At 36.2% G+C, this 24779-nt stretch overlaps 1 protein-coding gene across 3 annotated transcripts in view; it reads left to right on the forward strand.

Moving 5' to 3' along the window:
- The first annotated feature begins 1360 nt into the window (after nt 1-1360).
- The window catches only part of LOC149566621 (uncharacterized), a 178126-nt gene continuing 154707 nt past the window's right edge, over nt 1361-24779 (forward strand). The window contains exons 1-2 of one of the 3 annotated variants that reach the window (XM_089819924.1): nt 1367-1693; nt 1806-2509. In XM_089819924.1, coding sequence (XP_089676050.1) covers nt 1931-2509 — 579 coding nt within the window. In that variant the 5' untranslated portion in view covers nt 1367-1693; nt 1806-1930. Of the gene's footprint in view, nt 2510-24779 lie in introns of all 3 variants that reach the window. The other 2 variants (XM_089819925.1, XM_089819926.1) reach the window with 2 other exon arrangements.

A 24779-nucleotide genomic window follows, 5' to 3' on the forward strand; every position in this document is an offset into this window, starting at 1 on the left:
ACAATATACAATGGTAATTAGCTCATCAAATGAAAATCCTAAAGGGATCCAACATTATAGACTCACTTTTAAACATGAAATATGGCTATTTTGTAAACCTTAGAGTGGGGGGTCGATCCTAATAAAGTATATGTTTGTTTCATCAAATAAATGTGGCAAAGAAGCTAAATTCATGTCGAAGATAATTTTCTCTCCATTTTATGAAATGACAAATATGTTGCCGAGCCTTTAAATAGACTGAAGAGGAGGTCGTGTCTTGATTGAGAAAAATGATAAATAAAAGATTTTATCTATCCACCCTTATTAGTTGCCACTGGGCAAGACAAGTTAAATTGATTTCCTACGAAGATTCTTCACATTACACCTTTTAAAAACTCTAATAATCTATTCAACTACCTCAAGAATTGATATTTAAATTGATTTTAAGATCACAATTTTAAAAAACTCTAATAATAATTATTCCTTCATTTTTTTTAAAGAGAACTATTTTATAAACCTTAAAGCAAAGGATTGTTCCCAATAAAAGATACATTTGTCCTACCAAATAGACGAAGTGGAAAAATTGCATCCATTTTCTCTCATTATAAGAAGTGACAAATATATTGCCAAACCTTTTAAATAGATCAAGTAGAGGTAAGACTTGATTAAGAAAACTAAAGTATACAAAACAATTAATTTGATTTCAAATAAATATCATCCCTAACCATCCTTTTTATTTTATCTATTTAATTGTAAAACATCATACCACACATTTAAAAAACTCTTAACAACAAGAATTTCAAAAACCCATTTTATATTATAGATGATAATGTAATATAGCACGATAACAAAGATTTGGATGCTTTACCTTTTTAGTATAATTATGTTAGTAAGTGGACCACCCATCTTTTTGAAAAATGCCTTAACTCACGTGTGAATTTTATGTTATCACTTATAACTCACGTGTGAATTTTATGTTATCACTTATATTGGCATCAAACTTTTCCATGCAATTGTTGCTAGCACAAATTTATGGGATGGGCAAATCTCTTTGACCACTTTGATTTAAGTTTAAAGAATTTAAGGAAATTATCTACAAATGATGTAACTAGAGAAGTGACTACTAAACTAATGTTAGGTCTATTCATGTAAGAACCTTAAACACACAAATTTTAACAAAATGGTCAATCTCAATTAACTATTTTTAATTTTTTTTTTTTTAATAAAATATTTTTTAAAAATGCTTTCAAAAGTGTGATGAAAGCACTAATTACCAAGCTTTCACATAATTTCATTTAAAGTTTTACAAATTAATATTAGTAACAATTATTTATGAGACTTTTAATTTATTGAACAATTGGTATGAAGATGTAGACAATAGAGAAAGAGGGGGTGGAATTCAACAAAGGATTAGACCCCATCCCCTAGGCGTGGGAAGCCCTAAATATCTCCCACAAAACCTCATTTTCCTTGTTTTTCTTCCATTAAGACACACATCAGAAATCATCGATCCGCCATGAACTAGTTACTTCGTAACATATTTCCGCCCAAGCATAAGCTTAAGCTTTGTACCGATGCGAATTATTCCAATAAAATAGCTAAATATATATGCAGAGCAAGTGAGGAGGAGCGGGAGATTGACGATCCACTTCATATGATTAGATTGATAAGAAAAGAAACGACGGACTTGCGAGAGAGGAGGCGCCAAAGAAAGGTGATGCATCTCACATTCAAATTGTACAATCGCTGATATTACAAGATCCCACTGGCTTGTGGGTACCTCTCTTTCTGCCAATTAGGTGAAAATGCTAATTGCTGGAATGCAGGTACTGAAAGAGGAGGAAAATTGAGTTAGCTGCCAGACTTCGTTTCTGGGCAATAGCTCACGAGTAGCTCAGCAGGCGTGTTGTGTAGCCACTGAAATAATTGGGTTGTGTTCAATGTGGACGGAATGGGCGGTGATTTTGAGACAGGGACAGAGGATGTGAATATGACAGATGTAGATGGTATTGTCAACGAGTCAGAAGCCCCCGAGCTGGCCAAGGTCTCCCCTGATAAACCCATTTTGAAGGAGGACGCGAATGAAAAAAGGGAAGACAAGGTAGAAGAAGACGAAAAGGAAGACAAGGAAAAAGAAGAAGAAAATGAAGGGAGGAAAGAAAAAGAAGAAAATGAACATCATTTGGCGAAAAGACTAAAATCAAGCGGGGAAAGGGGCGCAAGTTTGAGCTTATCTTCAGTTGATATGAGCATAAAGCAGGCAGCGGAGGTGGTGCTAATTCTTTCTGGAATGGCACAGATGAGGGCAGGCAGACCCCCCACAGAGATTGAAAGAGAACTTATGGCCAAAGCACGTCACCAAATTGGACTTTTGGCTGGAAATTTGCTACATCCCAAAGACTTAGTTTCCAAGGAAGTTGTTGGGAATATGATAGATGACCTTGGCCTCAACAAGTTGAAGCAGGGTAACCAAGTAACGCCAGGCCCACGGAAATCAATAGCAGAAAGAGCTTCAGATACAACGAAAAAGGTTGCGTTATGTTTATTTTCCTTTATAAATCTTTTTGTCTATGTTGATGATGGTGGCGATGACAACGTATTCTTTGTTTGTTGGTGATGGTGATGATGACAGCGTCTTTTTTGAATGTCCCTAATACTAATTTGGTCTTCAAGACGCATTGAAACGTGCCAATAAGTTTCACGATGTGGCATTCCATTTGATTTGGTTGTACATTGTATCCATAAATTAAAACTTCTTATTTCCTTCCCTTAAAATCTAAATGTTAGTATGAATGGATAAGTGCAAGCCAAATGCCTTACCGAGTCAAGTCAAGAATCCAAGAAAAGAATAAGAAATACAAAACAATGAAATTCTGCAATGAACTTCAACTGAAATGTTGAGAAGTCTTGAAAGCATTCGAAAATAAAATAAACTCTAATTATTCATGTGGATTATGGCTAGCTTTGTTTTTATGGGTAGGGGCATTCTGGATGTGTTCATTTATGGCAATTGTTAAGGATCTTAAGCAAGGATACATAATAACTGTGTTGGGGTCCAATAATTAAAGCAATTTGGGGTCTTTATGGAGAATTAAAGCTTTTCCAATAAACTTCCAATCTAGTACCCTGTTTTATTATAAAATTAGTCTGACTGTGTAATTCTAACGACAAAGTGTGTACCTTGATTCAGTTTAGGCTTCTTAGGTAAAATTACAGGTAGAGTACCATGGTCTCTGTGTGTCTTTGCCTCTACAATATAAGTATGCTCCCTTATCTTATGAAGTTAAGCAGACATAAACAATGGAATCAAGCTGGCTTTTTCCAGATAAAGCCATGTCTAAGGGCATAATTGCACTGAAAATGTTCCCCTGTATTGATCGCGAGGAAGCTCTTTCTTTGCAATGGCATTTACTTTCCATTGGAAAACAAAATAGTTAGCCTATTGTTTCATTTATGCATTGTTAGCAGTCATATACCATTTTTTTTCCAAATTTCCATTTTCATGTCTTACCTTCAGATCGTATTCTTATATACAGTATGATATTCCATATTATGACTTTTTATAACAATTCATTATTTTCTGAAATATGCAAAACTATAGTAGCATTCCATTTGTGTGACATTGGCATGTCACACGGAAAGTGCAAATGGAACTCAATTACACAATTCTAAAACAGTTGAAAACTGGCAGTTAAAAAAATGATAAAATACTCATAAAACATGAACAGATAACTGCAATCATTGTTTTGTGCCAAATATGGTGCACGGAAAGGAAACAAAATTCAAAGCTTAAATGTGTAGTAGCATAAGTAAAGATCAATGTTTTCATTAAATCTCAAGTTCTTGATACCTATCAGTTTTTTTGTCTTAAGAGTACAAGGAAAAGTCAATAACACAATTGGCTTCTACAGCTCCTAGATTACAGATTTTTGAAGTGGAAGTCAATGCCCTTGGATCCCCGTTCTCCCTTAGATGACTATGCTCACAATTAATAAAAGATAGCCAAATCATCTGCATTAAATGTGGGCTCTTCCTTGGCTGTGATCCATTTTGATTTAGGATTAGTTGGTTGATCATATTTGACATTACTGGAGATGAGCAACACATAAGTTGTCCACTCACTAGCATATGCTAGCAAATTGAATCAACTGAATCTAAACTACTTAGAATCAATGATCATAATCAAGAAAGTCAAGTTATTCATTACCATTAAAATATATTAAAGTTTCTTGGCATTTAAATTTCTAGCATTAGATTTTCTTAAGGTGGAGATAAAGGTTGTTGCATGTTGAAGACCAAATCATTCATTTGCTTTTGGCTCAAGTGGTTGTATTTTTTAGAATAGATATGTTCAGATACACTCCAAGAATGCTTGTAAGTGGAATAATTGTATGGCTGATGTAAAATGTCTATTGCCATCTGCTGCCTTGGTTTTTAGGACCCTATTTCAAAAACCATAATTCTGTTTTTTAATTGGCCAAGTCAACGTCCAGGGTTTTTAGAAGTCATCTCATGGTGTCAAAATTATATCAAGTCCTTTGAAAAGCACCTAATTAATTTTCATTAAGTCAGGCATTGTTGTTGGCTTATTGTTGTATCCAGGCTGGAGCCAGCAGGTAACGATGGGCATGTGCTAGAAAAATTCAGAGGGTTTACTTGTTTTCTGTTGGTGTTTGGTCTTTTCAGCTGGCAGCTCATGGTGAGTAAATGGTTCCCGGTAAGGCAAATTTGCCACTTGCAGTTTGAGAACGTGTGCATCATGGCGAATTTGATGAGAACTTATGAAGCAAATCATGTCTATCTCCGACTTCGGGCAATGTAAGGAACAGACCAAACGTTACCAAATGGATTTATCAATGATTTCACCTTGGCACTCTTTGGCCATTCTTTGCCATTTTACCAGATGGGCCCTAATAAAAATGGGACTGGAAGCCATGCATAATCTACCACGTTCTAGCCTAATAACATGCCTTAGATGCCAAACACAGAGATACAAGTAGAGGCTTACTAAACCATCTGAGAGCACATTTTGGAATACAGATTTCCTCTAAAATAACTCAAGCATTGAATGCCATACCCCGATCAAAAACTTTAATTTATGATAGACGAGGTGGACAGAGACATGCCATAGCATGAAGAAAACAATATGTAACGAAAACTGAAGTTGCTAAGAGCAAAGGTTGTTCTATACCTAAGTTGCTGAATCATGAGACTTTTCTTGGTGTTTCTGGATATGAAACATATTGAAATCTGATTCTGAAACGAATCTCCTGTGGTACACATCTGGGAATTCTGTTTTTAAATGCTGAAATGTTTAGTGATTCTAGTTTGATCTTTTAGATATTCTCAAGACCTAGACTGCTTATTAGCAAACTCTGAACTTATCTACTCACACATACATATACACGCACACATACATACATACATACATATGCATATATGTGTGTATACATACGTATATATGTGTATGAACGCACCAAAAACATACCCAACCCCTTACAAAAATTTCTTCAGTTCCCATATCCCTTCCCATTCCCAATTCGGCAACTTAGTTCTATACAAAAGAACCTTTGTAAATTGCTTATATCAACCTCACTCTGATACCATGCTAAGTTTTGCCCAGGTTATAAAGAAAAACAGCATTATGGAAGAACAAAATAGATACAAGAGACACACAAGATTATCTTGGGGAAACCCTTTCACTTGAAGGGAAAAACCCAGCCACACAACCAAAATACCATGTTGTTTGCTTATTGTTATACCCACGCTAGAGTCAGCAGGGCGGGCCACGATGGGCATGTGCTAGAAAAATTCAGAGGGATTACTTGGTTTCTGTTAGTGTTCAGCCTTTTCAGCTGGCACCTCGCGGTGAGTAAATGGTTCCCGGCAAAACAAATTTGCCACTAGCAGTTTGAAATTGTGTGCATCATGGCGAATTTGAAGAGAAATTATGAAGCAAATTGTGGCTATCTCCGACTTCGAGCACAGTAAGGAACAGAACTAACGTTACCAAATGGATTTATCAGAGATTTCACCTCGACACTCTTTGGCCACTCTTTGCGATTATCAGATGGGCCCTTATAAAAATGGGACTGGAAGCCATGCATAATCTACCACGTTCTAGCAGAATAATGTGCCTTAGAGGCCAAACACAAAGATACAAGTAGAGGCTTACTAAACCATCTGAGAACGCATTTCGGAATACATATTTTCTCTAGAATAACTCAAGCATCGAATGCCATACCCTGATCAGAAATTTTAATCTATGATAGACAAGGTGACCAAAGACATGTCATAGCATGAAGAAAGCAATATATAACGAAAACTGAAGTTACTAAGAGAAAAGGTTGTTCTATACAAATGAAACTTCCTAAATTGCTGTTATCAACCTCGCTTTGATACCATGTTAAGTTTTGCCCAGGTTAGAAAGATAAACAGCAACACGAAAGAACAAAATAGATACAAGAAACGCACAAGATTATCCTGGGAACCCTTTCACTTGAAGGGGAAAACTTAGCCACATACCCAAAATATCACTTTATTGATCATAAAATGTTCAAGTACAAAACTTTTGCTTGATGTGTACATACACAAAGTAATCATACAAACATATAGAGTTTGAGAGACTCTTCAATTCCCAACGGAAGGTCTCATGAAATTCTCAAAACAAGTCTCTTCATATTTCCAAATGCATGCCTCTACACATGACATATGGCACATGTTAGTACATTTAATATTATCTCAATTATTATCACAAATGTCCTCTTTAGTTGAAGGTGACCATAATGGTTATAACGACCATATTTCTAAAACCAGAGATAAAGATCTTTATTGCAGCTACAATCTTCAACAGACTTTAGTCTTGGTTTAGAATACGATGTTTTCACAATCTGCCTTGGACCCTATGAGCTCTTTGTCGCATCCCAAGAATGTCTTTTTTAAAAAAATGTCGGCCCTAGGATAGACTCCCAAAACCTTTTTATGAGCTGCTGAGGTTTTCTCAACTAAGTGGTTTTCCGAGGAGTTTTGCTTCAAAATAAAAGTTTTCAAAATATAAAGTCTTGCTTCAAAAAGTGGCAAAAAACTTAGTTTTGAAACTAATGGTAGGAGTCGACAAGGTTCCCATGACCTTGTCAGGCTCCAAAACAGAAGTCACAACTCCCAAAAGCACATTGTGAAAAGGCAATGAATAATTAAGGATGGATGTTTTAAGGTTTGTGATAACCCCCTCACAGGCCGATGAGGTTTCCACAACTTGGTTGATCCCTGACATATAACTAAAGCCCCCAAAGGTTCTCAATGCATACCAAAGGCCAAAAAAGGATTAAGTATAAAAAGAACTAGGCAAAGAAACAAGAGAGGTTTTGAAACCTCTATCAAACTCTGATAGAGTTCTTGACTTCTTTTTATAAGGCAAATTTCAAAATTAGTGCAAGCAAATGAGGCTAACCTGCATTAATGACAATCAAAGCCGATGTGGGTAAAATAAATGAAAGGGTATAATAAAGTTGAAAACATTGAAATTGCTCATTTTGAAAGCAAATGCAAATGGGAGTTTGAGGTTTGGAGAGCATTGGAAGCAAAGTTGAAGGGAAATTCCACCAACAACTAAAGAGAAGTCCTCTCTTAGAGTGGCACCTCAGACATCAAATGAGTAAGTATTCACTCTTGGTTATTATTAGTCCAAAATTGCCTCCCGCCAAAAAATCAAATTCAAATAAAGATCAGTTTTAATGGTCATCGAGGAAGTGCACAAAGTGATAAAACCCTAAATCATTATTTGCTGTTTCATGTTTTGCCTTAATAATTTAAGTTGTGATTGTGCGATTCGCATGGTCGTGGGCGGTCGAGCATTGACTAAGGAAGGTGCGTTTTGCTTTGATTTTGCCCAATCGCATGGTCATGTTAACATGCCATAGTTTGAGTTGTGACGATGTGGCAAAGCAAGTCCAAATTATATCCTACACCGTTAGATCCTTCTGATCTACGACCAGCGCATGATCGCTGCAGATTGAGAGGCAGTTAAGCTTCAAGTTGTGATCAAGCGATTCCCTTTGTTTTGCTTGGTTGCAAAGGTCAGTCAATAATGCTAGTTCAAGGTGGCAAGGCTGTGATGACCAACAAATCGTGGTTTCGTAAGCAGAGATAGTCATTCAGGGAAAGTGGTGGCGAGGATGCGATTGTGGATAGTTGAATGCAAGGCATAAAGATTGGATGCTGACAGGTTGGGATATCAATAAGAAATGTTTGGTCCACATAGCAGAATTAATGACTAAATCTCAGTTGACTAAAGATCGTGATCGAGTTGGATGTCAGTAGCAGCAGAAGCATTTCCTTGAACGATCTTTCCGATTTCCAGCAACCACTTTCATTGATCCTTAGGCTTGATAAGTGCAACGAGATACTCCATCGCCATTTGTTGATCCATTCATTCAGTCAGATATTAAATAACTGTCATTCCTGACCTCTCAGGGATTTTTTTGGTGAAGAAGTGATCCTTGCATACATAGATTTACGTAAATGTTAGATTTTTTGGTTTTTACAGTGATTCTCCTCTAGAGATTGGATTGTAGTGGTTGAATTTTGTCTTATGAGGGAAGTCACCCAAGTTATACTTGCACTATAAAGGCAAACATTGTACTTTTTTGTTTGTTTCTTTAGTACTCCCTTGGCATGCTACTGTAAATTCCTTGTTGCCTTTGAGTTATATGACTTCTTGCCTTATCTCTTTCGACCATCGTTGTACTATGCAAATTTGCTTGCCTCTCTTCGACGTACTGCAAATCTCTGTAATCTGCACTTTCTGTATCTTTTTGACCCGTGAATGATTAAAATGAAGCATCTTCTTTGTGTCGATCACATGGTTGCTTGATCTGTGTGTAGTTTATAGATTAAAGCATAGTTGAATCCGTATATCTTTAGACTGTCATGATAATAACATTGTGCATGTATGGGCAGAGACTGATCTGGACACCCTATTTTGGTGCATCTTTCATGTATTCCTTCTCCTTTTTCTCTTCAAGAATAGTTTAGGTGTATTCTAATAGTAGAGGAAGCCGACCTTCTCCGGAGATTCAACCTCATAGTTCAAGTCCCACAACTGGGAGGTTGTTTCCATGTTTCATGAGGCTGTCCTTAGGTAAGACTTTGGGCAAGGGTGCAAGCTTTTGTGACAACACTTACCTAGCAATAGCCTCTATCGCTTATATTGAGCATTCTTTTTTTAAAGAAATCAAAGCTAAAACCAAGGAAATCTAACGTGAATTTGCCTTGGCCATTATCAGAATTTGAAGACTATGTTTTTGAGCCAAATTTGGTGGAAATGGAGTATAAATGCAGGCTATGAACATTTCTCTAGTTTAGATTGCAGGTTGCCCTAGATGCGAGATATGAGGTTAGGGCACATCAACCTGGATGAACATTGGTAGTGGGTGAAAGGCTAGACTGACATCCTATCACCCAGGTTTGTGGAGAGCAGCATCCTTGAAGCTGCTGCATTCCTATTAGCTGTGCAATGCATTGGTTTGGTGTTGCTTGTATCAACCATTACAATCTTGATACGGGACAAATCAAAAGAAATGATGACAAATTGTTAATAACTCTAGATAGGGCCACAGCTAGTAGTAGTTTCAGACTGCGTGAAAGAGAAGATTATCTTGACTTTGACTTCCCCCCTTCACAAGGGCATTTCAGTGAAAAGAAAGGATATTACAGGAACATAATTGCTAGAGAATGGTTAGCAATGCCCAAAAAGGGCAGGTCTCAGCTACCTAAAAATCTGCTCGAATCACATTTCAAAGGGGAAATTGTAGGTATTATGATATTATTGCATAGGTGTAGAGGTAACATAAATGCCCATGAGCTTGAAGAACGGATGTTAATTTTTGTACAAATCATTTCTGCTGGAAAACAATATTTGGATTGGGCAAGCCTAATTTGTGATGGGCTCCATTCTATGATTTTCAGTTTTGTCCTTATTAGGTTTTGCTATATATCCTCATACCTTTTCTATGCATTGGCCTGAAGAAGACCATGGTCAGGGCTTAGACTAGTAGAAGATTTTGACAATCATATTTAGATTTTCAACTATTATTACGACCTTCAATTGGAGAAACATTGTCATAAATTCAGAAGAGTAAACGATGTGTGCACCATGAGGTTGTTGAGGGAGCTGTAAGGAGATATAGGCCAGAGGATCTCTCTTGAGGCTATTTAGTTGGTAAATCATTATGGCAGCCACTTCATTTAGTTCCAGAGATTTACTTAAATTAGTGTTGGGGGTTATGATGGGCTACCTCATAAGTTGCCGAAATATGCAGAAGATAAATTCGTTTTGATAGAGATCTGTATGCAAGTTTCAGAGGTCAATAAGAGGTGTGCAGAAAGAAAGAAGGTTGAAATCCCATTCCCCATTGGACTTGGGTATCAGCTCCTTGAATCTCAATCAGATGCCCTCAACATTGAAAGGAACTTGGTGAAGTACACTACCTCTACTTATGAAATGAGATTTCAAGAAAAATTGGTCCCTTTTTTCAGCACATTTCATATGTGAAATATTATTGGGCTGATATTGTGGATGCTTATGTAATGTCCCCAGTTAAGAGCCTAAACAATATAGGATTTAATAAGTTTTAATCAAAGATTGAAACTTATTAATATCAGCCTTGACTATTTATTGAAAAATTTATAGTATGGGTATAAAACAATTTATTAGTGGCAGCAGTCAACATCTACTCACACAGAAACAAATATTCAGAAAAAAGAGATTAATGACGTGTCAGATTAGTTGAATGGCAATGTTGTGATTACATGTCTTCTAACTAAGGCTATATGGTAAGCACTCCCAAATAAATGAAGACACCACTTGCAGAAGCAATTACATATGATGGTGATTATAACAACGAATATGATAAGTGCCGCTAAGCTATGGAGAAGTGTCAATGGTTCTCATCAGTCTAAAGACTACTGTTATTGATCAATCTAGAGAGCATGGACGACATCATTAACTAACATCGATTAAGTTGCTAATAACCAACATCCATCCACTTGATTAAGGTTATGAAGATACCACATACAAAGAGGCACGAGTGCAATCAATGACTAACAATTATTGTTATCTAAATTATAACCACCACGAAGCAATGTGATTAACATTATGGATAGACTCTTTAATGACAGTGATTAGGAAGTCCAATTGATAATCATCATCCTCATGGAAAGGTGCAATTAGTGTGTGGAAAGAGGCGATTATGAATAGACACATCTTTGGGACATCCAAGGGACACATCCGTTTGCTGAAGAAGATATTTATATTGGAGAAGAATGATCACTTGATAATCATTGAAGCCATATTTCTTATTTGTTTATGTTCCAAGATTGGCAGGGTTTAGAGCAATCTGCCTTTACAGCACACCTCGTGCAAGCACAGAAAGAATCAGTCAGAGTTGGCATTTATATAACAATTACATGAAATTATTGATAAGATCAGAAACGTCACTGCTATCACTGCAAGAATATATTCATAAATCAGAGACAACACCTCATATATCTGTAAGCGATATCTCCTTCAGATGTTGCATGTATTAACATCTTTATCACAAACAGCAAGTGTCAACATTGATTGCCTGTGCAATCTGTTTATCACTGTTAGTGGTATAAGATGTCACATTTTATGTAACACATCAGCATATCAGATACTGCAATTGCCATTATTGGCCTCATAGACATTTATCAGATTATGCAATTATCATTCTCTATTAAATATATATTGTTTTGCATTCATTGTCTACCATTACTATTTTCAATTTACAATCATTAAATGTAGTGTAAGTAGGGAGATTGAAGTCCAGTCCCATTTTATCCAAAAAGGAGACATTACAATTGGTATCAGAGCTAACGAGCTTGCCAGCTAGTGGGGAACATATTTCTGAATTAGTGAATTATGAAGATGGAGACAATTAAGGAACTAATTTAACAAGGAGCTTAAAAAACGAGAAAATGAAGAACTCAACAAGGGCATGCACGATGGAGCAAAGAAACACGAAGGAAAACTGAATCAATTGTTGAGAAAGCTAACATTCATATACAAGAATAGCAACAAATGAGGTAACAAAAGCAATTCATGCCAACTCCTCCAACAAATTCCAAGTCACCTACACACACATTCCTATCTGAAGTTGAAAGGAAAGAAAGTAGCGAGCCTATATTAGTAGATCTACATGATCAATTTGGCATGATTGGTTAAATAGTAGTCTTTAATGAGATATGTCTATAGAGGATTGCGTTGATCATGGATATAAGTGCCTACCTAAGGAGCAAAGAAGTCGACATTCAAACGTAAGAAGGGATAGTAAAGATCGAAAGACACCTTAAGGAACATGTGGTGAAATTGTAATAAAACAATTGCACTAGGAGTCTCACCCATCCAGTCCTCACCTAAAAGAGAGGCATTGGAAGTGGTTACGTCAAAAGAATGTATAATTGCAAAACATGAAACCCCAGAAGATGACAAAGTGAGAGATGAATATCAAACACCACAAGTGCAAGGAAAGAAAAAAGAGGCTATTGACTTGTCATGTATCACAAATAGATCAAGTACATGGAGTCACAATACGATGAGGATGACCTCACATCATCATAAGGATCATGCTTAGGAGATGGTGTAAGAGAGGTTGAAGCAATAAATCATAATTTAGGCTATGTGGAATTGTTAAAAGATATCAACCATGACTTTCTTTCATCCATAGTTGTGAATGAGATAAATAATGCTTCTACTTCAAGTAAACCAAAAGTCATGTCTTGTCATGTATCCCACTTCATCATCTTGGAGTTGATAAACAAGTGAAGTTGACATAAATAGTATGGGAAGATGAAATACAAATGGTAAATAAAGGTAGAAGAACACGTACAAATCATGGAACCACGAATCATAACAAAAGAAATAAAGGTGACTTGGAAAGTTACCTAAAGAAATCAGATAGAGAAGAGTTGGAAGAATTCAAGATCAGTCTTGACTTATTCATAATTCCTTGTTAGAAGTTGAAATGGACAAGACATATAGTGATTCACTTTTTGAACAGAATGATGAGGTTGATCTAAAATCACACCAAGGATGAAAACAAATTTTGGGATCCAGGTGCATCTTCAATCAAGAAAACATTGAGATCTGCCCAGAATAATATGGCAAGCTTGAGCAATATCATCACTAAACTTATTTCAATCAAACTTAATGATATTGCAATTCAGATTTGGAATTTTCCTTTTAACATTTGAGAGATACAAGGACTTTGATTCTTTGGTTGAATAATGCTCGTTTATTATCAATGAAGATCAAGTCCATGAGTTTAGGCCTTAAACAAACTTCCGAAGATTTCCATAGAGGCGTTTACCACTTGGGCATAAGAAGCAACTTATCAAATTCAATGTTGCACAACAACAACAAAGTGTACACTCATGAAGATGACTTGAAATTCAATTTATAGGGGGAGCTCCAAGATTTATGAAAACTAGATATTCAATAATAGATACGAGTTTAAGATCATCAAAATAGATCTTTGCGCAGAGCGTAGGGAACAATGAATGAATTGCCTTAAGGTCAAACACTATAGGACAATTGCCAAATAAGCAACCTATCTACATTAAGAAACATTGTTGCTATAACTTTGGGGATTGAATGACTTGCATAACGAGCTCAATAACATCAAGCAAGCGATGTATTGTGGGCAAGCATCTTTCAAGAGGGGGAGATTGTAATTTCCCCAATGTAGAGCCTAAAGGATATAGCATTTAATAAGTTATAATAAATATCGAAACTTATTGATATCAACGTTAAACCTTTATTAACAAGTTTATAGTATGGGTATAAAACAATGGTACAATTCCTTAGTGGCAATAGTTGATATTTGCTCACACAAAAACAATATTCGGAAAGGAGAGATTAATGATGCATGAGCTTAGTTGAATGGCAATGTTGTGATTACAAGTCTTCTAACCGAGGCTATATAGTAAGCGCCCCCAAGTAAATGAAGACACCACTTACGAAAGCATTTACATTTGTTAGTAATTATAACAACGAATATGATAAGTGCCAATCAACAATGGAGAAGTATGAATTGTTCTCATAAGTATGAAGACTAATGTTATTAATCAATCTAATGAGCATGGATGACATCATTAGTTAAGAGTGATTTAAGTTGCTAATAACCTATGTTCCCTTGAGTTTTTGGGACAGGGACGGTAGGACAAGTTTCTGGGGCGGCAAATGTTTTTTGCGATTTTGGGGATGGGGGGGATGGCAAACAGGGACAGCTATATATATATAAGGAAATTTTAAAATATACACTGAAGTTTGCAACTATACATGTCATTTATATGAAATTAAGGACAAAGCATGTCATTTAAACATTATAGAACCTTAACATACAATAGTTGAATGCCATCTAGGAAATAATAATCGATTTCAGTACTCAATTGTCAATATGCATATCAATATGTGAACAAAAATATTTAAATAGAAGTTTAACAGTGAAACAATATCATAAAAATCTGAAAATATAAATATGCCCAAAGGCTAGAGGGCTGCCATAAAGTATCAATGTATCATCATCATGTTCAAGTTCAACATAGAAAACAAAACATAGAATCATGAAGTAGATTGCTGCTCCTATTCAACCTTTGCCTCCATGACATCAAAACTAGAGTCCTCAGTATTATCCTCCACAGGAAGTGTAGTATCATCTAATGGAACCTCGATCATTCCTGGTGCTGTGTCATCCTCATCTATCTGGGCCACATCCTTAGGCTCAACATCCCACCACAAAGCTGGTGTCTGCCTATACTCTGGAGTTTGACGATCTGCAAGTCGAAGAGCATTATGCATTGTCACTAACTTCTCTGCTCCTTTAGAGGTAAGTCTGTTCCTCTTGATGGAGTGGATAAATGAATATGTGGACCAATTCCTCTCTGCAATTGAGGAACTAGGAACCTGTGCAAGGAGGCGAGTGACCTGTTTTTAACTTGGGTGTATCTCTCCCATGCTAGGTCCACCATCCAATAGGATCTCTTTGTGCCAAAATCACTGTATACAACGTTGCTTTTGGCTTACTTAAGTTTGGGCCACGAAGGTTGGTGAAGTCAAGAAACTGTGCATGAAGAGTAGAGGCCTCTTGAGCTGAATACATCTTATCAATGGCTCTTGTGAAGCCATCCAATATCTTAGGATCATCACATGGGAGGCCCCTTCCACCCAACTGTGCATATCGTTTGGGATTTAGAGCAAAAGCTGCCATATGAAGCGGGGTACTTATTATGTTCTACCTCCACATCACAATAGGCGTAATATGCTCTTCATAAAAACCCAATGTAGGATCCTTTGTTGCAACAATTCTCTTCATCTTCCCCAACATGCTGTCAATAGTCTCATATATCTCTCCCAAACTAGGAGCGTCAATATTAACATATCTAATGACATTTACAATGGGTGCTATGATAGAGCAAATATATCTGCAAGATGCACACAAAAATTAAAATCAAAATTAGAATTATAAAATTTTAAAGACTGGTAGTATGAAAATCAGTAAGCAAAAGACTAACATTAAATTTTAAAATCAACAACTTACCTCATTGTGGACCACCAGCTCTCATCAAGGATCCTTTGCTTCACCGCTTTTCCTTCAGAGGACTTAGAATTGGACCATCGTCCCCACTTTGGATTCACCACCATCATTTGAAGGGCCTCGTACACCTCAATCATCCTCTCCATCAAGATGAAATCTGTGCAATACATATAGAGACAATTATAAATTAAAATAAAGTTAAACATTAATGATTAAAAACATCACATGGAATTTTATAACAATTATAAATAAAAATAAACTAAAAACAAACTAAAAGTAACCTATAATTAAAATCGACATACCTTGTCTCGGCTAGTTTGAGGAAGTCCTTAGAGAAGGACTTGAGTAGAGCAAATGAAGTGTGGTGGTTGCATATAAATTGCACTTCTCTAGCTTTTAACACCGTCTGTTTCACCCATGCAATCTTCCCTATATCCTTCAATGCATGAACACAACAAGGGGTCCAAAAGATGTGCCTATAAGCACCCTCTATCATCAAACTGGTTGATTTGCACATAGGTGTTGAATTTGTGATAACCTGTACTACACTAGCCGACCCAATGTCCTCTATAGCATTTCTCAAAATGGTGAAATGGAATTTTGCATCCTTTTTTCCTGAGCAATCTATGGCTTTCAAAAAATAAGAGCCAACAGGGGATGTGACAATGATATTGATGAGTGGCCGAAGTCTAACATCGGTCCACCCATCCATCACAATAGAGTAGCCCGTCCTAACCCTAGTGCGTTTCATATCCTCAAACAACAAAGCAACCCTTGAGTACTCTTCATCTAGGATGGTGGTTCATAGCTTATGCTCACCAGGGTGTACAAATGAGGGATTCATATTCAATATATCTTTCACCATTTGTTTAATTTAAGTGGAATGGGCTGCATGATATGGGATACCATTAGCAACAAAGAATCTACAAATGGATACCTCCCACTTTTCCTTTGCCTGTGTAATAAACATATTTTCCACCAAGCCCTTATCACCACTACTCATCTTTCTCTTCCCTCTAGACTTAGTAGGGCGCCACTAGTACCAATGGGGGATGATATATGCGTAGATAATTGTGACGGAATAGATGGTGATGTCACTGTCATTTTTTGCCCCTCCATTTCAGCCTCTGTGCAATTTTTGACATTCTAATCTTTGTTCATCAATCAAGTTAGGACTAGCTTTGACTCCATGGCATGCAACACCTAAAAAGTGTGGCTTCACCCTTGTATAGCTGCCCCTAAAATCATCAAGAAAAACATGACAAACCCACACCCTAGTCCCTCCTGAATTCTTTTTATCTTTTGGCCTAGGTGTGACATATTGGAAAAGAGGTTTTTTTCTATTGAAAGGACCTTTTGCAAAATTTTTCAGCTCTTTTCCTAGTCCCATTATTGGCAACATCACCCCCAACCACATTTTCTTCCTCATCACCACTACTACTTGTACTCCCATTGTTGCTCATTGTGCTTTGTTTTGAGATTTAAATATGCAATGGAAATATGAGTTGAAACAAGGAAATTTTTAAAAAAAAATCAGACTTTTCAAACTGCAAATCTATCTATTAAAAAAATGGAAAGGGAAGCATAAAGAGTTTCATACTTGGTGCACAAAATGGAACCTCAAACCCCTGCTCAAGCTCTTGGAAACAAAAAAATCACCTCCTCTTCTTGCAAAATAAAAACCTTAGCCAGCTGCAACACACTCAAACTTCACTACCAAAACCAAACAAATGACAAAACAACCAAAATGTGGTCTCTTTTAACCTTTTAGGGCATTTGGAGGGGTGGGGCCCACCTGGGCGACCAAGTTGGAAGCATTTTTTTCATGTTTGTTGGTTGACTTTTTTATTTTATTTTTTGCATAAAACGAATAGGGGATGGCCGATCGTCCCCGGTACGGTCGGGGGACATCTGGACGTCCCTTTTCTGTATCGAGGACGGCTAGCTGTCCCCTTTTTTTTTGCTAGGGAGTCCTTGAGTACTGGAAATGTCACTTGTAATTCTTGGCATTTTGGGAATGGTGGGGGGACGTCCCATACCCGTCCTCCCGTCCTGGGGATGTCTCCGTCTCGGAAACTTGGGCTTTTTCGCTGGGGACGCATCCCAGGGGTACGTAGTATATTAGAGAATAATGATCACTTGAGGAACATCGAAAACATATTATCGTATTTGTTTATATCCCAAGATTGGCTCTGTTTAGGGCAATCTGCCTTTACAGGATACCTGGTGCAAGCACAAAAAGAATCAATCAGAGATGCCATCCATAAAACATTGCATGAAATTATTGATAAGATCAGAAACAGTGCTGTTATCATTGCAAGATCATATAAATTAATCAGGTACAACAACTCATATCGCTGTAAGTGATATCTCCTTCGGACATTGCATGTATTAAACATATTTATCAGAAACAGATCACTTGAGGAACATTGAAAACATATTATCTTATTTCTTTATATCCCAAGATTGGCTCTGTTTAGAGCAATCTGCTTTTACAGGACACCTGTTGCAAGCACATAAAGAATCAATCAGAGATGCCATCCAAAACATTGCATGAAATTATTGATAAGATCAGAAACAACGCTGTTATCACTGCAAGATCATATTTATAAATTAGGCACAACAACTCATATCGCTGTAAGTGAGATCTCCTTTGGACATTGCATGTATTAAACATATTTATCAGAAACAGTAAGCATCAGCATCGATTGCCTGTGCAATCTGTTTATCACTCTAAGTAGTAACAAATAATGTTACATTTTATGTAACACATCAGCATATCAGATACTGCTTTGGCATTATTGGCCTCATAGAATATGCACTTATCATTCTGTATTAAATACATATTGTTTTGCATTGATATTTCATTGTCTACCATCACTCTTCTCAATTCATAATCATTTACCATAGTGGGAGAAGGAGTTCTAGCCAAGAAGGGGACATTACAGATTATGAGGGAAGGAAGAGGGATTGGATGAGAATAGTTCTGAGACAATTTGTTACTTCCAATCTAGGTTGGAGTATTGATGGTATATAAGATTATAAATGAAACTTGATTGATCCACTTTATTTAATCATATTTGAACTCAACGTCTTGTACCAATTGATTGGAGATTACAAGAGCATAAAGATCTATGGATTGGAAGTGCAGTGGTCCTGAAATGGACTTGCATTTGGCTGGCCGAAAAGAAAGTGAAAACCTCCAAAGTGTATACAGGAGGAGACCAGAAAGTAGGAGGTTAGGCCAACCCTAGCCAGTCAGGGATTTACCTCATCAACTACAACATCAGCATCTGCCCAACATAATGCCGCTTCAGAAGGAACTGGAGCTGGACATCAGCCAGCCGATAAGGAAAATGTTCCAGAAAAAACTTGTGGGGATGGCTCACCTAAGACCACAATGTAGATGAGCAAAGTGATAACAAAAAGGATAAAGAGAATGAGAAAGATAAAGGGAAGGGGGAAGCAGATGAACAAGAAAGAGATATAGATAATAGATGTTGCCTCCTCCATTCTCATGCAAGATTCTTTCCAAAATGCATCTGGTGCACCTGGTAAGATCCCCCAACAGGGTAAGGCTTCCTTTTCTTTTACAAAGTGTATCCAAAACCCCAACTTTCAAAAGAGCACTTGATTTTTCTTCTCCTAGTTCTTCATTAGCTATGCATGGAATGAGAATAAAAGCTACAAGGTGCTTTTTTCAGCATTCAACATAATTTACATGCAATAAAAGCTCATTGATTCAGCTTATTGCTGATCTGAAAGTGGCCTTCACTTACACATCCAAAGTGGGCAAATTTTTTAAAAGCATGTGCCATGTCCAGAGAAAACAGAGGTACTAATTCTCCATCATAGTTGGAGAATACCCTGACTAAAAAGAGAAAAACTACGCCAGTCAGTCCGCAGGTGAATAACCTAGTGAGACAACATCTTCAAAGGTCCTCCAGACCAAAAGAAGTTGAAGGCTAATTCTAGGCTCATTGAAGATGGAAATTTTGAGATTTTGTTTGTTGAAATTGCACATCCATCGGTGTAGAAAATTTCCAGTCAGCCTACTGAAGCTGACTGTAATTTGTCTAGATGGCCTTAGGACCTCCAAGCAGGGATGGAGATGTCCATAACTCGTAGCTGTCCGCTTTTAGACTGTTAAGAAGGAAATAAAAAGATGGACAAGATAAAAATGAACTGAAGAAAATTGTGGAGCAGTTCATTAGTTGTTTGAAGTCATTAGTGGATCCTTCTGCCCAACTGTTCAATTAATCAGAAGCTTCTTTTGTCTCAAATTCTAAGGTTGGGAAATACTTATATGTGGTGAATAAGGTGCAAGTGGGCAACTGTTTTGATGGGACTACAAAAGAATGGGTAAGAAATCTAAAAGATAAAGGGAACCCTTTTATTGAGAGACCTAGAAGAATTTGTATGATCTGATTTTGATAAGAAATGCTGTCAACACTGAAATAATTAGGCACAAAGCAAGAAGAGATTGTATTGATACAAACTGATCTGGAATTTAAAGAAATTATAGATATGGGTATGGATAAGGCTGTAGCAGAGAAGATTCCCCAAAATGCAAATGATGATGGATGTATAATGTGGAGGGAGAGCATCAAATGGATGACACCTTCCTCAAACAAAATATCAAGGAACAAATCAGGCTCCCATGGGATTGCAATAGAATGTTAGTGGATATAATCGAGGAGTTTACAGACATCAAGTGTGAACTTCAGAAGAAAGACAATGCAAGTGATGTCTCTATAGAAGAGCTGAAAGATGAGTTTCAAAAGGTAATTGAGGTATTTTTAGATGAAGAGTGTTAGAATATTATTGTTTTATTACTTTAATGGTCATCTTTTGTATATTTGTAAATCTATGTAGATTAGACCGTTTCTTGAATTTCTTATTAGAAACTTTCTATTCTTACTACCTTGTAAATTCTTTATAATGATCTCTTTGATCATTTGTTAATAAAATTAGGCATGTTGGGTGGATATTTTGCAACCGACAGTTTTGGGTAAAAATCCGGTCGCAAAATAGGATGACCAGTTACAGCATGTGAGACCGAGTCTCTCCTACCTTAAAAGGAAGGCTCCTCCTTCTCACCATTCCTTGGATCAACTCAAGGTAAGCAAGAAGTCGAGAGGTTTTATAATGGGTGTTACCAATATCCTTTCTTCTTATCTTTCAAGAAAGAATCCACTTACTTAGGGAGCAAGTAATAGGCAAGGTGAATCTCTAACTACACTTATATCAAGAGTTGGAAACAATGATACCGATAAACCTTTACTAACTCAAAGGCTAGCTAAAAATGTACTGGTTTGGCTCTAAGTCCGGGCGTATTTCTATATGGAAAAACTTTACAATTAGGGCACAAAGATTCCTAAAAGTAAGAATATTTAGCTATTTTGCGAATTAGGAAGAAAATATAAGCTACAGGCAAAGCTTCTAGATATACACTTTCACAATTGCTTCTCGTTAGAGCTCTGGCTTCAATTGCTTTTTAACTCTTTTCTATTTAATTCACGAGATACAATTACCAATAACACAAGATAATAGGAATCAAAGACAACTTGGATGAATTATAGACAAAGCTTACAATTCACATAAATAACAATCTCACTTAATCAAAGTTAAGTCTCAAGTGCTCCTTTCTATTCACTTTCTCTCAAAATAGTGCTTACACAAACAAAGTTCTGTTGGCACAATTTCTCCAGAGCTCTTTTGCATAAAGATGATGATTTTACAATGAGGGGGGACTCTTTTATATAGGCAAAGGAGTTGAGAAAAAGGTGGAGGAAAAAGTGGGAGCAACTCAATCAACTTTGACCTAGTCTAACTACAAGAGAAAATAAAGGGTTACATGCAACTCGCACATGCAACTTGCATTACATTCTTTTACATACATGTAACTCACATTATATGTAATTATGCTTTTTCATGTAATGCATTCTTTACAACTACTAATAAGAAATAAAAACAAAACCACAATCTTAGAGATTGTTTCTCAGTGCTTTGAATTTGACAATGATGTCACGCAATGTGGGAAGATCAACAATTTCCATAGTCTTCGATATAGCTTCAACTCTTATTGCATTTTCATATGCTGATTGCACAACTTTGGAACTTGTTGCCGTAGTATCTAGCAAGTGTTTTGTCAAAGATTTATACAAAACAAACTTGTTCATCGTATGTGAACCAAAATCATCAGAATCTACATCAGCATTGATCCTGTTGGTATATTCTGAATTTACTATCTTTGCTGCAATAAGATTACCATATTCATCAATAACATGACATCTCATTTGTTTCAAATCACAAGTAACACTTGTTTTGACTGCTTGACGATCTCCAAAGGCCACTTGCAACTTTGTGATCAGCTTCCCTAATGTCTCCTCCTTGTAACCAATGAGCCCTTGAAATCTGAAGAACATTTCACATGACGAAAGAATGTCACATGAAACGAAGGCATCCAAATCGAAATTGACCATTTCATCCCAATCATCAAGGATTTCCTTCAAGTTATCTGCTTGTCGAGTCAAAGAAGAAATTAAGTTTTGCTCCATTTCATTCATCTCTTTGACATGCCTAAGAATTGCAAATGTCTCTGTAATGGCTCAAACTCCTTCAGAAATGATTTCTTGTATCCAAGACTTGGCGTTTTCAATCAACCTTCTCTCTTTAGACGTTTGAGACATAACAACAACATTCTAAGAAGATTGTTTCTGGATAACCTCATTTAAACGAGAGACCTCCTATTTCAGTTGGGTCCTCTTTTCCCAAAGCTCATGATTGTTCTTTGATACATTAGCCAATGCATCTTGAGCATTTTGCAAGCAACTCAAACGTGATTGCTTTCCAATTTCAACCTTAGTAAACTTGTAATCAGAACGAGTAAGTTCCTCAACAAGTTTATCTACCAAGGGCTCAACAACCTCAACAAATTTGGTTTTATTAGAATCAACCAAAATTCTGGAAACAATTTTATCTTTCAAAGATTTGGATTTAGTCTTCTTAACAAGAAGATTGTCAGGAGGAACAACCACTTTCCTTCTCTTTGTTGTTATTTTACTCAACCATGTAGGTAGGCCGAAACTTTCATCCAAAGAAGCAGGCACAGTGGAGACCATTGGCATTGGTCCAAATTGTATATCCGTAGTGACTAAGCAAGATTCAGTCTGTACTACTGAAGGCATAGGAACATGTTGAGAAGATTCTGTCATGAAAAGCTTCAATGGTATTTACGTTTCCAAGTAAAAACGCCTTTAATGGAGAAGATTTCATGCAAATCCACCAAGTAAATCTCTCACAATGAGCAAAATCGGGTTCTTAGAGAGCAAATGCATGCATTCTTTCAAAATCAGACTTTTTGGAGGGCACAACACATTTTAAAACATGTCTTTGATCAAAATCAGACCTTTTTGGGTGCATAGCATGTTTTAAAATATGCAACAAGTTAAAATTGGACCTTTCTGGGTCGTATACACATTTTAAAATATGCTTATAGGTAAAATCAGAGCTTTTGGAGGAGGAAGTATATTTTGAAATGCAATTCTCCTTTTAGATGTTTAGACATAAAACTTCATTTTTCATGCCATAGCATTGAAAAGGTCCAGTTATGATGAACTTTTGATGTAATGACATAAAAAAGGTCCACCAAAGCAAATTTTATATGTAGTGACATGTAAAAAGTTCACTTTTGATGGATTTTACATGTTATTGCATACAAAATGTCCACTTATGAAGACTTTAAGTCATTTAATTCACTTAAAATTATAAAAATGTTACAACATAGGTCATAAACAATATTTATTTATCATATTATGAAATATAATACATAAACATCTTTTTAAAGTAACATTTATATAAATATTTGATTTTTTAAACCAAAAATTAAAATGAAATGATATAATTATATAGTTACTTTAAGTGAAAAATTAAAAAGTAACTCAACTTAAAATTATAACATAAAGTGCACTATAGTCACTTTAAGTTATAAATTTAAAGTTAAAGTAACTTAAAAACATAACAAAAAGTGAATATAAGTTATATTTTTCAAAAAGTGAATGCTAAATTGAAAATATAACATCATATTTTTAATTCGTACTGTTGCACCTAAAATGTCCATTTTTGAGGCACTAAAACAGACATAACTCTTGATTGACAACTCCGATTAACCTCTAAGTTAGATTGAATTGAAGGGAAAAATGAAAGGCATGACATGAGCAAAACCAAAGGACTAAAAACAAACAAACGCAAACTCAAAAGAAAAGAACAGATGATGAAGGTTTCAAAAATCAAGCAAAGGCTCGACAGAAGGCAAAACAAAAAAGACTTGATGAAGGCCTTCGGTAAAGCAATTTGATATTTGAATTGAAATGGATCAATCGATCAACATTAAACAATTAAATATCAAATTCAAGCTTAGAGAAACGTGTAACTAGCTTGGAAAAGTTTTGTGCTGTTACCGACATTTTGTGGTGACAAAATGCAAGACAACAATGCAATTTAAAAAAAAAAAAAGTTAAAAAAATTGTTTTTTAGCCCAAAGTTGGCTAGGGTTCTGCCATTGAGTGACACATTTGTTTCAAATTCCTCCAAATTCTGCATGGGCCCAGCTGACAGAATTTAGAGCTCTGTGGCTGAATTTTGGGTGAATTTGACAAGGATCCGAATTACCAGTGAATCAAACTCGACTACCAGGCTTCCAGGGACAAATCTGGTAACATAGCTTAAGGACTGTTTTACAAATGTATTTTATTAAAATATTATTGTGACAAATATATTTTTATTTGAGATAGACAGGATCAGTGTAGAGCGCAGCAGACATTACTGTTCATCTTTCTAATTTTGATGCTGTCAAATGGAGTGACACTCTGCGATAACAGAACTATTGGAAATCAGAATTAAAATATTTTGATCAAGACTGCTATTTAGTTTAAACTCTTTAGCTTGAAGACAAGTTTTTCCGTGGGCTTTTACTGCATTAAATGTAGTAGAATAGGGCGTTTTATCAATGTGCATTTCAAAAGAGCAGCACTGGGATTAAAAAAAATAGTTAATATGACGTAGTGTGTCAGGTTTTCTTGGTAGGTAAATGAGGAGAAACAATGGTAGAATAATCATCTCTAAGCAAACTTATCTACGAGCTCAAATAATACCTTGAAGTTTTGTGCTACAAGAATTTTCAGC

The sequence above is a fragment of the Cupressus sempervirens genome, chromosome 3 (genome assembly GCF_028749045.1).
Source record: "Cupressus sempervirens isolate cs-2001-9-10 chromosome 3, ASM2874904v1, whole genome shotgun sequence".
In the NCBI taxonomy this organism is placed as follows: domain Eukaryota; kingdom Viridiplantae; phylum Streptophyta; class Pinopsida; order Cupressales; family Cupressaceae; genus Cupressus; species Cupressus sempervirens.